Raw genomic sequence first — 17112 nt, forward strand, 5'->3', positions numbered from 1 at the left:
GTTTTTTTTATTTTTATAATATATATATTTAGAGTTTGAACTTAAAACTACTCGTTTAAAATGAAGGGGCATTATCGTTGGTGGTTCTATATTGGTGTTTAAGTATGCATTTGTGTGACAAATATAATTAAGTAAATAAACTTGTGTTATTTTTAATATCTTGAGTTTTTAGATGAGATAATCAGTTAATCACACATTTCAACATGTATTAAAGCAGATAAAATTTTATATTCGAATCTCGTCACTATTTATTATCAAAAAGTAATTTTCATGTGTTTGATTCATGAAAAATATGTTTGTTGCTTTTACGGGTGAAACATGAGAAAAATTCGTTACTAGTTTGAATGTTTTGAACTTGAACTTGCAATTGTTTTCTTTCAAATAATTTTGAAAAAATTACATAAATTAATATATTTTAAAAAATAATTACTGATTTAGCGATACTTTTTGTTTATCACTATTTAATTTCCATTTGTTATTAGTTATATTATTAAATATGAAAGCTACTAACATCCTTATTATAGGTGAGCTAGTCATAATCTTTCATTTTCTTTTTTCACATTTGAGTAGACAATTTGTCCAATAACTAAAAGGTTGACATATTTCTTTTTATAATAATAATAATCTCAAAGATTCTTGTTGATTTTATGAGTTAAAAGTCTCTATCTCAAGGCTTTATGATTTTTTTTCTAGCTTTATATCTGATATTTAATATTCATTTTGAAATCCGATTGATCGTATTAAAAAACAATTTTAATTAAAGAAAAAATATTTTCTATTAAAGGTGATGACATTTTTAAAGTTTAAATTTAAAATTTTTTAATTAAAAATAAAGAAACACTTAATACTATACTGTATGTAGATAATTTGTCAAATGGCTAAAAGAATACATGTTTCCTTGTAGCAATCCAAAAGATTTATAGTGATTTTATGTGGTAAAAGTCTCTATCTTGGGTCTTTATAATTTCTTTTAAAGAGAATATATCTTATTTGTTCTGAAATTTAATTAATCAAATTTGTATCGAGCTTGCTATTTCTTAAAATTGAAGTGCTTCCTATATAAGACAGTCGTGAGTTAATATTTTTTTTAAATGAGTTAAAATATTGAGAAGTAAATACACAGAGAAATAAAAATATATTTATGATTATATATACGTAGAAAAAAGTATTTAAACTTTGTATGTATATAGTTTTTGTATGTATGATGTAATTTTCTCAATAAAAAGTTTGAAGAAACTCTTTATAACGCTTTAATTATTAGCTTCACTCCTAATTAAAGACAATACTATTTCGACGGCTCGAATTCGAAATATTTGATTATTCGATAATAGTCTATAGTGGTGTGTACACATGATTTATTGCTCTTTGACTAAGTTCCAATATTTTCTTTTATTGTATACTTGTGTTGTACCAATTACCTTGTTGCACTTGCCACCTTTTTATGGGACATTAGGATAATTTTTTTTTCATTTTGTGGCAATAAAATCAAAAAAATCGACTCTACATATATGTTGGTAAATATTTCCCTTGTTATGTATATGATATATTAGGATGTATTTTTTATTTTATGTATCATTAGTTGAGATTGGCCAAAATTAAAGTATTTTTAAAGCAAGGTTATATACTTTATTTATATGTAGATGAAAGCAATAAAGAACATAATTTTAATTCAACAATAATTTCTAGTAGATTTAAGAAGAAAAATTCACTAAAAACCAAAACTTTTTTATTTTTTTGCTTTTTTGTATGTAATAATTTTTTTAAAAAAAATTAAAAATAAAATATTAGACAAATAAGTCATTTTCACCATAATGATTATATTTATTCTCAATTTTAGCTTTTTGCTATCACACATCCATTTGTTTTGTTTTTGAATTGTTATCTTATCTCTTAGATGCATGAAATATCTTCAAACATTTGATGAAGAAAATTTCCAATTTTCTAGTTTTTTTAATATACACAAGTTGAAGTTTAATTTCACAAGGATGAACATATTTTTACACAAAATATTTACATCAATAATTCAATTGTGGTTAAATAATTTCTATAAAAACAATTAACCATAAATAGTGATAAATATAAATATACAAACACATGTCATGTCTCTGTCATGCTGCATGCATTTATTGATTTGATATAAAATTAAATTCTCGATAAATTATTTATATACATAATAAGTGATTTTTTTTTTCAAATATAACAACATAATCTACGTCAAATTTAATAAATTATGTCGAACTTGCAATCATATACTAGCTTCACCTTACTCTAAGTAAAAATACCTGATGCGGATAAATTTTTACGATTTAACAAGTGCTTAACTTGATAGTATTTGAACACCAAATATTAAACCATGTCAATAATAATCGCTTTCATCTTGGTAGCATTCAATGGTTTGAATAATGTAGGGCCAAAATTAATATTTCTTAAAATATTTAGATGGCCAAAATTAATGTGTGTATATATATATATATATTACTTGATTCTTAAAAACACTATATCATCCTCATTAACTAGCATTTAATATTTACTTGGTTATATATAATATATATCAATAATAATAATAAATAATAATATAATTGCTGTATTTTATTAGCAAAAGGGATCTATATGAATCTAATTAATTAAATCATAGTCATCCCACTTGCACAACATTTTACATTATAAACATGCATATCATATTATTGTATATATTTTAATGTGAATAACAATGGCATAAAACCCCACTTGTAAGGGAGTTTTTATTAAATATACTAAAGTTTCAATCTCTCATAACTCATTGTCAAATAATAATTATTTTTTTAATAGCCACCATTAATAAAAACTATATCACATAGATTTAGTTCATACTTTATTTTATTTTTCTGATTTTTCATTTTATGTGGCATTTTATTGACGTTCATATAATTTTATAGATTTAGCTTTCAAACAATGTTATTATTGATTATCGTGTTTTCTTATTTTATGTGTCATTTTATCAACCTTCACACAATCTTGTATATTTAACTTTTGAACAATGTTATTATTAACTATCGAGCGATTCAGTTTTACTTCCTTTCATATTACTTTAAAAACGTCTATTTCGTGTGATTTTTTTACACTATTGTTTTTAATAAGAAACATATATTTAAGTGAATCTCAAATAACAAATTATTATTATTATTATTTTTTAAAAAAAATCAAAGAAGGTGCCCAACTACTTAAAAAAAATGATTTGGGCCAACCTCCACTTGAATATTCTACCTTTTTATTTTTCCAACTTTTTCTCCAATAACTAATTCAATTATTGCAATTTTAATTACATAATCCTATTATCCACCATGACCTCACATCGCATTTTTTTTCCTTTTATTTTTTATTTACAAAGTGTTCTAATTACTTTTTAATTTTTTAAAAAAATTATTTATTATTTTTCCAATTTTTTTTTGAAATTTCCGTCGAGATAGGCACGTGAGAGGAACCGTTTCTAGAAAGTAAGTCACGTGACCGGCGGCTAAAAAAAAGTGACGAGAAAATGATGTATCTAATTACTCACGATATATTGTAGTTCCAAGTTATCCGCAAATGAGATATTAAAAATAAAATATTATAATGTATTTTGACCTAATAAAGTTTATAGTCAAACCGACAAATAGAAAATAAAATAATTAAAATATTTCTATTTCTTATCACTTGTCATTAGCCACGTGGTTTTTTTTTTTTTTAATAGTGTTTTGCTTTCTATCCTTTAATGGAAATTTTGAAAATATTTTAATCAACTTAAAAGAAATATAAGCATATTTTGTTGAAAAAATAACAATATTAATAAAAATAAAAAATATTGATGTTTCTTTTTTAATGATAAAGTCTATAGCTGTATATATTGCTTGTATTAGAAAAATATTAATATATGTATGATGGGAGTTAAAATCGAGATTAGAATAATGAGAGATTGATTCAGAATATTTATGCGACTGTAATGACTATACTAAGGTAGTCGTCCTTAGCCACTTTTTCTTTGCTTTAGTGACGGATGAATTTGATATGACATATTTAAAGAGTCGCGGGTGTATGTTATTCGCAAATGACTTAGTATTAATTGACGAGATGTGTAATCAAACTAATGATAGATTGAAAGTTTTCGGAGAGATTGTAGAGTAGAAAAATCTCAAGTTAAGAAGCTAATGTTATTTAAGTGTCGTGACGCACGAGGCATAGTTGAAGGTGAAATACATACTAGTACTTGTTTAGTACGTTTTTTTTTTCATGTTATGTATAACTAATATTTGTGCTAATTATACGTTCTATTGTGTATTTGAAGAGTGCATTAATATCATTATTTTTAGATATTAGTAATACATTTTAATGCCTATATCAGCATGGTTAAATACTCAATTATCCCGTAAAAACGATTTTCCTAACTTAAATCAATTTAAAAATAACTATTATTTTTTCTGTTGATACATTTTTTGGATATAACATTAAAACTATATTTTAATAATTTAAAATCAATAAATTATAATTTTTAATTTTTCAGATGACATGTTTAAGATAAAAAAATTAAAGAATATTTTGATATATTTGATATAATTTTAATTTAAAATCGCAACATTAATTTTTCTTCTTCTTAAACTCTATTTTAAATCAAATTAAATTATTTTTTCAAAAAGAAAGTATAATTAGCCATATTATGTTTATTCCTTTAATTCCATAACATTTAAGTGAGAAAATTATTTATACAAAAGAAAAAAAGAAATTTTTATTTCCTAAAAATTCCAGCTAGCCTTGTTTTTGTTTGTATATTTCTTCACCCCACATGTTTGGTCAGTGAAAATTACTCTTTTCCTTACTATTTCCCTCACAAGATAAAATTAAAAAAATTATTAAATTTTTTTTGGAAAAATAAAAGCAAATCCCACCAAGAAATTCCCATATTTAAAACAGAAAGTGAGGTGTAGGCGGAGGAATAGAGGTAAAAGATTCTTCTTTTATAGAAAAAGATTGAATCTTTATGTATTTATTTGTGATTTAGTTGTTGAAAAAAGTGAAAAAATTGGGAAAGGAGGAGAAAAGAGGCAACCCCTTCATCTCCATTTGGAGGAAGAAGAGGAGATGGGAATTTTGTATGATGATGTTGTGTTATTGAATCATTCAGAAAGAGAAGGTGAACCAAGTGTGATTACTGTGAATTGTCCTGATAAGACTGGTTTAGGTTCTGATCTTTGTAGAATCATTCTCTTTTTTGGGCTCACTGTTGTCAGAGTTGGTATATGCTCTTATCCCTATCTCTCTCACTTTTGTGTTCTTGCAAAGTAATTATAGTGGTGTTCTTAGTGTGTATGTGTGGCAGAGTGTGAAAAATTTGATTTTGCTTGGTGTTGTTAGTTTATTTTGTGTGTGGGGTAGTGAATCTTTCTTGATATAATCTATAATCTCTATGTGTGTTGTGTTGTGTTGTGTGTGTGTGTGGGGGGGGGGGGGTGGGGGTGAAAAAGGTTGAATCTTTCTTGATATATTCTGTGTGTATTTATAGGTTGAATCTTATCCATATCTCTCTCTTTTGTGTTCTTGCAAAGTAATTATAGTGTTGTTCTCAGTGTGTATGTGTGGCAAGAGAGTGAAAAATTTGATTTTGCTTGGTGTTGTTAGTTTATTTTGTGTGTGGGGTAGTGAATCTTTCTTGATATAATCTATAATCTCTATGTGTGTTGTGTTGTGTGTGTGTGTGGGGGGGGGGGGAGTTAAAAAGGTTGAATCTTTCTTGATATATTCTGTGTGTACGTGGAGAGGGGGGTGGGGGCAGAGAGGGAAAAGGTTGAATCTCTCTTTGATGTAATCAGTGTGTGAGTGAAAAGTTTGAATGTTTGTATAATATAATTTAATCAGTTGTTTGTGTGGCAAAGAGTGAAAAGGTTGAATCTTTCCTAATATAATCAGTGAAAAGGTTGAATCTCTCTTGATATAATCTTTGTGTGTGTGGTGGAGAGTGAATAGATTGAATGGTTTTTGATATAATCAGTTGTGTCTCTATTTTTGTGTGTGTGTGGCAGAAAGTGAAAGATTTAATCTTTTTTGATGTAATAATCATTTTCTTTTGTGTATGTGTATCAGAGTGAAGGATTTTGAATCTTTCTTGATATAATCAGTTTATTTTTGTGTTTGTGTGTGTGTCAAAGAGTGAAAGTTTGAATCTTTCTTTGATAAAATCAGTTTATTTTTGTGTATGCGTGGCAGAGTGAAAAGATTGATTCTTTGTTGATATAATTAGTCACTGTTGAGTTTCTGAAATTTGGTTGAGACTCTGCTGGTTTTGAGGATTAATGGAACGCTTATGATTTCTTCAATCTGGGATTCTTTGTTGCATACTGGTTACTTTTGGAAATTTGTGTTTCAGTTTTTTAGCCTTGTATTCTTGCTCTTCAATATACATCCAATTGAAGAAATTTAGCTTTCATTTTTTTGTTTGTGTGTGTGGTGTGTATGTGTGTGGTGGGTGAGGCAGAGAGTGAAAAGATTGAATCTAACTTTATATAATCCATTCCTACTGTTGAACATCCGAATTTGGTTGAGAGTTTTGAGAAAGGATTAGTGGAAATACTTTTTATTTTTAGAACGGAGCAACATCTTACTTGAATTTGTGAATGGAACGCTTAAGGATTCTTTGTTGCAAAGGAGAACTGAATTTACTGGTTTCATTTGCGATATGCGTGTTTCTTTTCTTCTTTTTGTAATATTTTTTAGTGGAATGAAGTTCAGCTTTTGTGTGTTTGTGGACCTTGTATTTTTCGAATGTCAATTTTGAATCTGTTTCAACAAGACCGGAGTACTCTATAGTATGTGTTTGAAGATAATTCAGATTTCAGATAGTTTGGTTGATAATACAACTGTATGCGGGAGATTTTTGTAGTTTCCCATCTTACACTTTGATTCTTTTGCTGAAGATGTATCGACTGACGGAATATGGTGCTACATAGTGTTTTGGGTGGTGGGAAGACCAGACACAAGATGGAATCTGTTAAAGAAGAGACTTATGGGAGCCTGTCCGTCTTGTTCTTCTGCCTCCGGCATATCATATTATCGTGCTGAGTTGTCTCCTAGGCCTCCTGAAGTATTCCTCTTGACATTCTGTTGCAACGATCGGAGGGGCCTTTTGCATGGTAACTAATTTGAAGCTTGTTTTCTAAACTTTCTGCGCAGTACCTTTTTTCTTTTTAATCTAAATCTTGTGTATGTGTTTTTCGATTGATTTAGACTTATTCATAACTGTAGTAATTTTGCTTTTTGTTAAATTATGGTAGATGTGACGGCAGTACTTTCCGAGCTTGAGCTTACAATAAAGAAGGTGAAAGTATCCACTACTCCAGATGGAAAAGTGATGGACCTGTTCTTCATCACTGACACAAGGTACCAACTTGATTAACTTAATAGCTAATTTTAAGTTAAAGGGAATTCAGAAAATTTCCCGAGTCTTTTTTTTCCGCCTGGTCACACCATCTTATCAAGTGAACCTTGTGCCGAAATGCTTAAGCCAAATTTCGGTTACAAAACTATACCTTATTTTACTTTTATCATTTGTGTGATAAAGAGTCGTAATTCAAATGTTTTATCAGAGAACTTCTACATACAAAGAAGAGACAAGAAGACACACATTACCAGTTGAAATCTGTTCTGGGCGATGCCATGATAAGTTGTGACATAGAAATGGTCGGGTCTGAAATCACCGAATGCTCTCAAGGACCATCGTTCCTTCCTCAAGAAATTGCCGAGGACATGTTTAGCTTCGAAATACTTCATGAGCAACTGAGTACATCTCTTGCCTGCAATAAAGCGATTATCACCGTCGATAATTTGATGAGCCCTGGTCATACTCTCATCAAGATTGCTTGCCAAGATCACAAAGGTCTTCTGTATGACATAATGAGGACACTGAAAGACTACAATATTCAGGTACATAGTTCTATATCTCTAAAATATCTTTTGATGAAGTCTTGCGATAATCTGCACAAGGCGAATACAATCTCTCAATAACCATATACATTATGAATACCAATATCCTGTTCGAAAAATATAACTTCTTAGTTAAAATTTGGACTTCTGATTAACATATACTCCCTTTGTCCCGATTCAACCGTCTTAGTTTGACTCGACTCGGAGTTCAAGCTTTTAAAGGGAAAGTTTTGAATCTCGTGGTCGATTAAAGATGTGTGCAGTACTTTAAATCTCGTGGTCTTAAACTTGCCACATAGAATGTTGGAATTGGAGAACTTATTAAATATAGGAAGACTCTTTTTGTGACAGTGCTAATGAACTAAAGTAAAACTATTTCTCACCAATTACTTCGATGTTGTATCAGATATCATATGGGCGATTTGCTGCAAAAACTAAAACAGAATGTGAGCTTGACTTGTTCATAATGCAAGCAGATGGCAAGAAAATAGTGGACCATAGCAAGTTGAATGGTTTGTGCTCACGTCTTCAAATGGAACTATGTCGCCCTCTTAGAGTGTCATTGATGAACCGAGGTCCTGATGCAGAATTACTGGTTGCAAACCCTGTAGAGTTATCCGGCAAGGGTCGACCGATTGTCTTTTATGACATTACACTGGCGCTCAAGATGCTTAATATTGGCATCTTTTCGGTAAGTCATCATTTATCACTCTTATGGTTTATTTCTATCCTCTGCCTTAGAGATAATCGTGTGCTAGGCTACGCTAAAAGCTGGTTTGCCAAAGGAAAAATGTCATGACGTTGATTGAACGACATACTTTTTACTTTTTTAATACAACCGATAAGAGGGTCAGTGGTACACTAGCTAATAGCCCGCCCCTCTACCCTTTTCCTCTGAAAGACCAAGTTTCCTCAGCAGCAAAGTCCGAAACCCGTGGTACCTCCAAAATTTCAAGAGTCTGAGCAACATAGCTTGGACGAAGGATATTGTTGATAATAACAATATCTCGAACCTTTCATACTGTAACCGAGCGTCTACATATGTAACTTCATTTGGCCACCTAGATAGGAAACTTAGTTGGAATGGAAATTAGAAAAAGAGGAAACGACGCTGCTTGTCTCAATGCTATGCATCTCACATGTCGTGGATTTTAAATGCACTAGTCTTGACATGTTGCTTATCGCCTTTTTTCAGGCTGAAGTAGGGAGATATCAGATTGGTGATCGAGAATGGGAAATTTACCGTGTCTTACTAGACGAAGGGAATGGCTCGGGTCCCTCGAGGAACAAGATTGTGGAAGCTGTTTGGAATATGTTGATGGGTTGGGAGTAAACAACTAGTGAATGTACAGTTCCTGTGTTCATTGCTAAAAGGCCTCATTTGACTCAGTGTATATACAGTGTATATAAGTGTATTAATGTAGAGGTAAAAAAAAAATTGTGTCTGTCAAGTTTCAATGCAAGATTTTGCAAGGCTAATCTTGTAGAATCATGTGAGAAATGTAACAAGTTAAAAAGACCTTTTTTTTTATAAAGTTTTAGTGTTTGTAGAAGTTGTATGTATAGATTATTTAGTACCATAACCTTTTGGTTGAGTATTAGCACCAAGTTATATGCTGTTCATTTATAAGTTTTTTTAGGTTTACTAGTGTTAAGTTATCGCATGAGATCGCTCACATTGTCGATCTTTTAAGTCTGGATAAAGGAGGAGGGTTGTTGTTGGTCCGGACAAAGGAGGAGGGTCGTCGTTGTTCTGGATAAAGGAGGAGGGTCGTTGTTGGTCCAGATAAAGGAGGAGGGTCGTTGTTGATGGTTGATTGAGAATCACCTCTCTACTTTCTAAAGATAGGGTTAAGTCAGCGTACATCTTATTCTTTCTAGAGACCATTTGTGGGATTATATTTGAGTTTGTTGTTTTAGTTTTTTAAGTCATGGCAAATGAAGAGGGGTTTATTAAGAAGAATCGTTTCGATTTTTTCCTGATCTCTTCGAGTGTTGGTTGACAAAGTTATTTGATATCCCGTAAAATCACTCGAGGTACATGTAATACTATGAATCATGGATAGTATTGATGAGGAATATTGCTGTAAGTTACTTTTAGTAACTATTTACTTTGAGTTTGTTAAAGCATAATTTATTTTTGGCGTCAGATAATCGAAGAAGGTTGTGATAAGATATTTTTTTCGTAAATAAGTAAAAGACAATTCTCAATGCTCTTACGAGATAAATAATGAGTTAAGCTACTTATACTCACATGAAAATTAACTCGATAAATTCTCAAACCTAAGTTTCGGAGATAAGGTGAACTATAAAAAATCTATACTAAATGAACTTAAAAAAGATATATTCTTTATAGTATGGAAAATATTTTCAGATTTATTTTAATTATAATTGATTCTCTAAATATAATTTTTAAGATATGTTGATATTCTTTTATTTCCTCCAATTTTGGAAATGGCCCCAAAACAAAACCAACTTTAGGAAACATTTTTACATTATTTTATTAATGAAGGTAGTCATTAATAAAATTACATCAGCCTAAAATTTATATTATTTTTCATGTGAATTATGATTTGATGTTAAAGTACTCATTCCGTTTCAATTTGTTTATCTAATTTTGACACGACACATAATATAAAAAAGCAAGGAAAATTGTTAAATCTTGTGGTCACAAATTTAAAATATGTAGAATAATGAACAATGAAACGTTTTGTGTATCAAAATACGAATTTCCCTTTTTTGAACTGTTCAATCTAAATACAATATATTTAATTATCGATAATATAAAAATTCGTTACGATATCAATGTGTATAGGATATAGTTGTGTTGAGACTAGAAGAAACAACTAAAGTTGAGACAAATTAAATAAAATGGCTATAAGGAGTAGAATTAGAAAGAAGTGGTTGAATGATTTTGATTACACTTTACAATACGGGCGTAACAGGGTTCATCCAGACTCCTTCGATAAATAATCACACAGTATATATATAAGTCAACTTTTTTTTTTTCCGATGTATATATAGTAAATGATGAACCTATCAGATGAAAATCAAGCCTCCGTCCGCGACAAATTTCGTTTCCCTTTCTTATTGTGTGATTTTATTTTTTTTTATAGTTTCCAATAGATACCAAGTCTATGCAAAATCCCAGCAAGAACTGCCCAAAATGTAATTTCAGCAAATATTACATATAATAAAGTTCCCAATCTTTGTGATTTCCACACATCAAAGAATACATGATGTTGAATCCAATTTACCTAAAAAAAAGACCAAAAAAATGAAAAATGATTACTAATATATAGTTTTCTAAATATGTAATAAAATCATTAATATTTGCTCAATTGAACCTGACTGACATAGTCAATACGACAAAAAGAAAAGTCTACAATCTGTCGAGACGTTGAGTTAATGATAATAAACTGATACCATTTGCACAATAATTCTGCTTACGCCACTTGTTAGACACCTAGTTTTGTGACTTGTAGTTCAAAGAACCCATACACACAAAATAAGACAAAAGTAAAGACCGGAACTCGAGACGTTGAGTTAATGATAATAAACTGACCCACTTACACATAATTCTGCTTACGCCACCGGTTAAACAAAACTTTTGATGTTAGCTTTGTGACTTCGTATTCAACAATCCACACACACAAAATAGTACAAGACGTAAAGTCTCAAAACATCTACGACTCGATACGTTGAGTTAATGATAATAAGCTGACACCCCATCACTTACATGTAAACGCGAAAATGTATATATGATGGGTACTTACAAGGTTATTGTCTTCATTTTTGAAATACCATCCATTTATAAATCCAGCAAAGATACCTTGTGCTCCCATTACAAATATCAACATTGCATTCATTCCAATCCATTCCAACCACAAAAATGGGATTCTCATTGCCAAAACATCAATCTATATATTCAATCACCAAAAAAAAACAAACAAATTAGATTATGAAATCGATATCTTACTTTTAATCTATGTTGCTCGGACTAACCCTAAAACGATGTCTCATCCACGTCAGATCCTCAAAAAATAAATAGTATTTTTAGAGGATCTGACATGCACCTGTCAACATTTTTGTAGAGTCCGAGTAATTTTAAAGTTGTAGCAATTTGTATACCAGTATATACAATCCAGAAAATACAATTCCAGCATTACCAGCAGTGAAACAAACATAGCTAAAACTATATAATTGTTTGTTTAGAGGAATTGCTGCATGAAAAAAAAAATCAGATTAAATATCTAAAAATAATATAAATTTTTAATTTCATCGATTATGGTGAAATAGATAGGAACGATAAATTTACCGTCTGAAAAATGTAGAATAAAGGCTGTAATAAGTAAACCTAACCCCATTGAGATCCATTGTTTTAGCCTCTCACCATGACCCTAAAAAAAATTGGTCCATTGTATTTAACTTATATACACTGACAGTATATCAAAATTTTATATTTACAAGTGCACTTTAACCAAATGTAGCGCGTGATAGTGTAAAATTTCTTCTACGTTGTCAGTGTATAAACGTTAAATCGTTGAAAGTACCTTAAAATGAATCAAAACATGTCCATAATGTATGCCAATTGTTCCAGACATGATAGCTGAAATTGAACTAAACAGAGGAAACAGAACAAATGTTCTTAGCTTAAAATTTTGTAAACATTATCTTTTTCATTTTCGATGAATAGAATACAAACACGATATATATATATACACACACACACGAACCTCAGCAAGCCTTCGGGTTCAAATGGAGCACGACACCAACTAGGAGCATCATCTCGAAATGGACCTGTTTCTGGATAACTCAATGTACATACCTAAATATATAGTTTAGTGATTTCAAATTAAGATTCTTAGTATAATAATCAACGTAATTAGCTTTGATTATGTTGCGATACCTTGGAACGTGCCCAAACAGGTTGATTATACAGATGATTGATACCCCAAACTTGTCGATCAACGTAACCTACTGCATTGCAGGCAGGTCCTAAATGCCCCCTCATACCACATTTTACCTGAAAATTTTCACGTCGCTATGGGTTCAGATAAAGTTCAAATCCTGAATACGTATCTAAGTATACTATTCTAATGATGTATACCGTGTATCTTTGTGATGTATCTCCGTCGTGCACCAGGAAGTTCCAGTCAGGAACATAAAGACCATATATTGTTGTCGTGTAAACAACGAATGCAACGAATCCTCCAAGCCTACAAACAACGATAGAAAGATCTAAAAGTCACGTGTTTGAACCATGAAAAATAACCAGGCCAACACGTAAGGAGTGTGTTGAAGGTAAACAAATACGTTACTCTCTGTAACAAATTAAGCTTTTAGATGATCGTATTATCAAACAATTAAACAAGTTCTATGACATGAAAGAATTTCACATTTTCTTGAACCATTGAACACGAAATGAGTAAAGAATCAAGCTATAAGTCTCAAATTTATACGAAATATACAGGACGACGCGATGATTAATTATCAATTAACATGATGAAATTGTGTTTGCTTACCATTGCCATTTATAGGCAGTGAAAATTGAGAAATGGCCAGGGGTTAAAGTTGTTGGCCTTAGCTTGGTAGTTAAGATCTCTATTAAAGCCACTATCAAATACACCAAGGCTATTCTCTGTAAAAATAAAAATAAAAATAAAAAATTGTATTAGATTAAAAAAATAAATTCATTTCAATATAATAGCTCCCTAAATTTGACACCGTTTTTCATTTAGATATCTTATCGTGGGATTTGACATACTGAATACCTAATGTAAAAAAGTACTGAATAGGGGGTTGTCGATGTATTTGGCTTAGCTCAAAGGCCAAATAGATCAACGGTTGACCCCCTAAATTTGACATCATTTTTCATTCAGACACTTAATCGTGAGAGTTTGATATATTCAACACCTATTGAAAAAATAGTGTCGAGTTAGGGGCTAGTCGATCGATGTATTTGGCCTAGCTCAAAGGACAAACACATCAACGACCGGTTCCCCGAATTGACACCCTTTTTCATTTAGACACATCATCGTGGGATCTGACATACTGAGTGAAAAATAACATTGAAAAAGGGGTTGTTGATGCATTTGGCCTAGTTTAAAGGACGAATTGACACCATTTTTCATTTAGACGCGTCATCATGGGTTCTGACATATTAAACACTTAATTAAAAGATAGCGTTGAGTAGGGGGCTATAGCCAAATTTATCTACAACCCCTTCAATTTAGCATCATTTTTTATTTAGACACCTCATCGATCACGGGAGTTCACCATATTGAATACCAATTGAAAAATAACGCTAAACTATGTCACTCGAATCCTTCGAAATATTGTTATATCTATGTCGGAGGAATTTACACACACTTGAGCATATTTTTGAAGAGTCCGAGCAACGCATAGACGCAAAGTAAAGAATGAAAGAGGTTGAGATCACCTGTAGAATACCACACCATCTTATTACTTTCATGTCCACTCCATAAGCTAAATCATATGGTGCATGTGAGTATCCTCCTATATTTATGCATACACAAATTTTATTTATCAAAAAATATATATATATAATTCCAATTCGGACTTAACTTATATACACCGAGGACTGATATTTAAAGAATTTTACACTATTCGTAATTATGTTACAACAGGTAATCTGTTTTATTTTTATGAACATGTTTACACTATCAATGTATCAAAAGTTAAACTCTTTCCTTGTATACATGTAAAATTTCACAATTTTTTTTTTTAAAAAACTTTAGTCTATGAAATTATTTGATCAACAAAAGTTTGCAAAATTTATAGTTTATACCTTGTAGAATAATTCCCCAAAAGAGAAGCTTCAATGTCCTTAGTGTTACTTTTTTAATTGCAGCACTAACCTTTGGAACTCTCTGAAAATTCAGAAATAACTCCATTAAAATAATTCCAATATTTAAAAGTTTTATTTTACTTTCGAATAACGAGCTATTTATAAGAATGACTTTGAAAGTAGGTGATCTTGAACTTTTGACATCAGTTGCTATGAGCAAAACCGTTTTTTTAGTACTTTTGAGTTTAGACATTGAAAATTTGACCATTAGAAAAACATAGTCAAAAGTTCAAGATCATCTACTTTACGTGTATCAGGTGTAATTTCCTGAAGTATAATGTGTCATTATATATTTTTGAAGAAATAATATCAATTGATCACTTTTCGGATATATCTTCAAAAAATTATTATTTTCTTAAAATTTCACTCGTAGAATTTAAAATTATATCATGGAAACTATTATATATTTTAATTATATGTGTACCTTTAAGGCAAGAGCAATTGCAACACCAACAATGAAGAGAAAAAATGGCATTACAAAATCAGCCAATGTGCAACCATTCCATGGTGAATGATCAATACATGCATATGCTCCTCCAGCATCATCAACTAATATCATTAACTATAAGAAGAAAAAAATAAAAATAAATCGCAAGGGAAGTTAGTGTTACGAAGCAATATAGAAAAAAAATAAAAAAATCGCAAGAAAAGTTAATGTTACGAAGCAATAAAGAAATAAAATAAATAATAAGTAGTGGTATTAGCAAGTTAAAGAACAACATGGAGAAAAACTACGATATACTAGATTTCATCGAGTTTAACTTTTGCATACTGATAATATGAATAAAATGAATCACACTATCAATTCACCAAAATGACAAATGAGTGTAACATATTAAACTTTATGTTATCTCTTGTATTCAGGTCAGACCAAAAAAATAACAATGAAGATAAAACAGACAGAAAATAAATAATTCGAGTCCACGTCTACTAAGTAACAAACAAGCATTTTATTAGAGGTTTCTAATCCATTTTTATGTGATTCATTATAAGATTATAAATTATAGGGGTATATAAGTTAAACTCAAAATAAAGATATGTAATACAATTCACAAAAAGATAAAACTAAGTAACCTAAAAAAAAAACAAAGGATATAGTTACGTGCTATAACATGTTAAAATAAACTGATAATTTTATCATATCAGTATATATAAGTTAAATCGCGTACCACTATAGTGAGACCTCTAAATGCATCCAATGTTGCAACCCTTTTACCCTTCTTAATAATTGGTTCTTCTTCTTCCTTCTTTTGCAATGGTTGGCTCAATATTTTTTGATCATTTTCATGGCTAACCAAATCTTGATTATTATCAATTCTATTTGTATCAATATTTTCTTCACTAATATTATTCTTTTGATTGCTAAATCCTTCTTCTAACTTCTTGGGATCCTCCATTAATGCTAATATAATTAACTCTCTTACTTTTCTTTTTTAAATTTCAAATAATATGCATGAATTTATAATACTAGTATGAAATTGTGACCATAGTAAAATATATAAATAAATTGATGGGGAAATGGACAAGGCTAAAATCAAAGCCGGCTATTTAATTAATTTTTAGCCTCTAACTTGGATGGATTATATTTAGCGTAAATTACATAAATTTCATAGTTTTAATATGAAATTACAATTTATATATTCTAATAAATGTCTAATTACATTAATCCTTTAAAAATTAAAAAAATTGTATACAATAATTGAAGCTTGAAAACATTAATATATAGGCCGGATACATTAAATACTAATTTGGATACATTAATATGTAGCTCGAATATATTAAATACTGATTCAGATACATGAATATGCAACTCGAATATATTAAAGAAATAAGAGATTTTAAATTTTTTAAAAAATATAGAAATAATAAAAATAAGTGGAACAAATGATGTGTACTTCTGTAGTTTTAGCCTTATATTATATGTATATAAAATAAGTCCTTAATATGGAGTGAGAGAATGTATTTACCTTCTAATGTGAAACTTCTTGAGTTTTGATATAAATTTAAATAGATAAATGACAGAAATTTCTCATTTAAATTCTCTTATTATCATTATCCTCTATTAATTTTACAAATTTCTAAAATCTCTCATTTTCACGCATCAGATTAATGTATCAGCACATCAAACTTATGTATTTCGCGCATCAGATTATTGTATCGTATATAAAATGTAATGCATCTTACTTAACGATTAATGTATCTCGCGCATCAGATTAATGTATCATATATAAAATGTAGCACATCTTACTTAACGATTAATGTATCTCGCGTATCAAATTAATGTATCGTCGCTTATATTATTGTAACAGTTTGAA

The 17112-nt window shown here is 29.9% G+C and overlaps 2 protein-coding genes across 3 annotated transcripts; one reads left to right on the forward strand and one right to left on the reverse strand.

Annotated features, from left to right (window-relative positions):
• The first annotated feature begins 4689 nt into the window (after positions 1 to 4689).
• On the forward strand, positions 4690 to 9479 carry LOC101258588 (ACT domain-containing protein ACR10). 2 transcript variants are annotated; one of them, XM_004246566.5, is made up of 6 exons: positions 4690 to 5245; positions 6921 to 7136; positions 7278 to 7383; positions 7590 to 7926; positions 8333 to 8617; positions 9122 to 9479. In XM_004246566.5, the coding sequence occupies exons 1-6, from the start codon at positions 5092 to 5094 to the stop codon at positions 9257 to 9259; spliced, it is 1236 nt and encodes a 411-aa protein (XP_004246614.1). In that variant the 5' UTR covers positions 4690 to 5091; the 3' UTR covers positions 9260 to 9479. The 2 variants fall into 2 exon arrangements, with proteins under 2 accessions (XP_004246614.1, XP_069145106.1); XM_069289005.1 differs by lacking the exon at positions 4690 to 5245 and adding an exon at positions 5695 to 5923.
• A 1424-nt stretch (positions 9480 to 10903) lies between these two features.
• LOC101268504 (uncharacterized) lies at positions 10904 to 16224 on the reverse strand. Its single transcript, XM_069289004.1, has 13 exons — positions 15967 to 16224; positions 15222 to 15359; positions 14738 to 14819; positions 14369 to 14445; positions 13452 to 13567; positions 13037 to 13145; positions 12836 to 12952; positions 12663 to 12754; positions 12480 to 12546; positions 12245 to 12326; positions 12058 to 12149; positions 11703 to 11846; positions 10904 to 11183 (listed from the first exon to the last, which is right to left on the reverse strand). The coding sequence occupies exons 1-13, from the start codon at positions 16192 to 16194 to the stop codon at positions 11037 to 11039; spliced, it is 1491 nt and encodes a 496-aa protein (XP_069145105.1). The 5' UTR covers positions 16195 to 16224; the 3' UTR covers positions 10904 to 11036.
• Between the last annotated feature and the right edge of the window lie 888 nt (positions 16225 to 17112).

This window comes from Solanum lycopersicum, chromosome 9 (assembly GCF_036512215.1).
Source record: "Solanum lycopersicum chromosome 9, SLM_r2.1".
In the NCBI taxonomy this organism is placed as follows: domain Eukaryota; kingdom Viridiplantae; phylum Streptophyta; class Magnoliopsida; order Solanales; family Solanaceae; genus Solanum; species Solanum lycopersicum.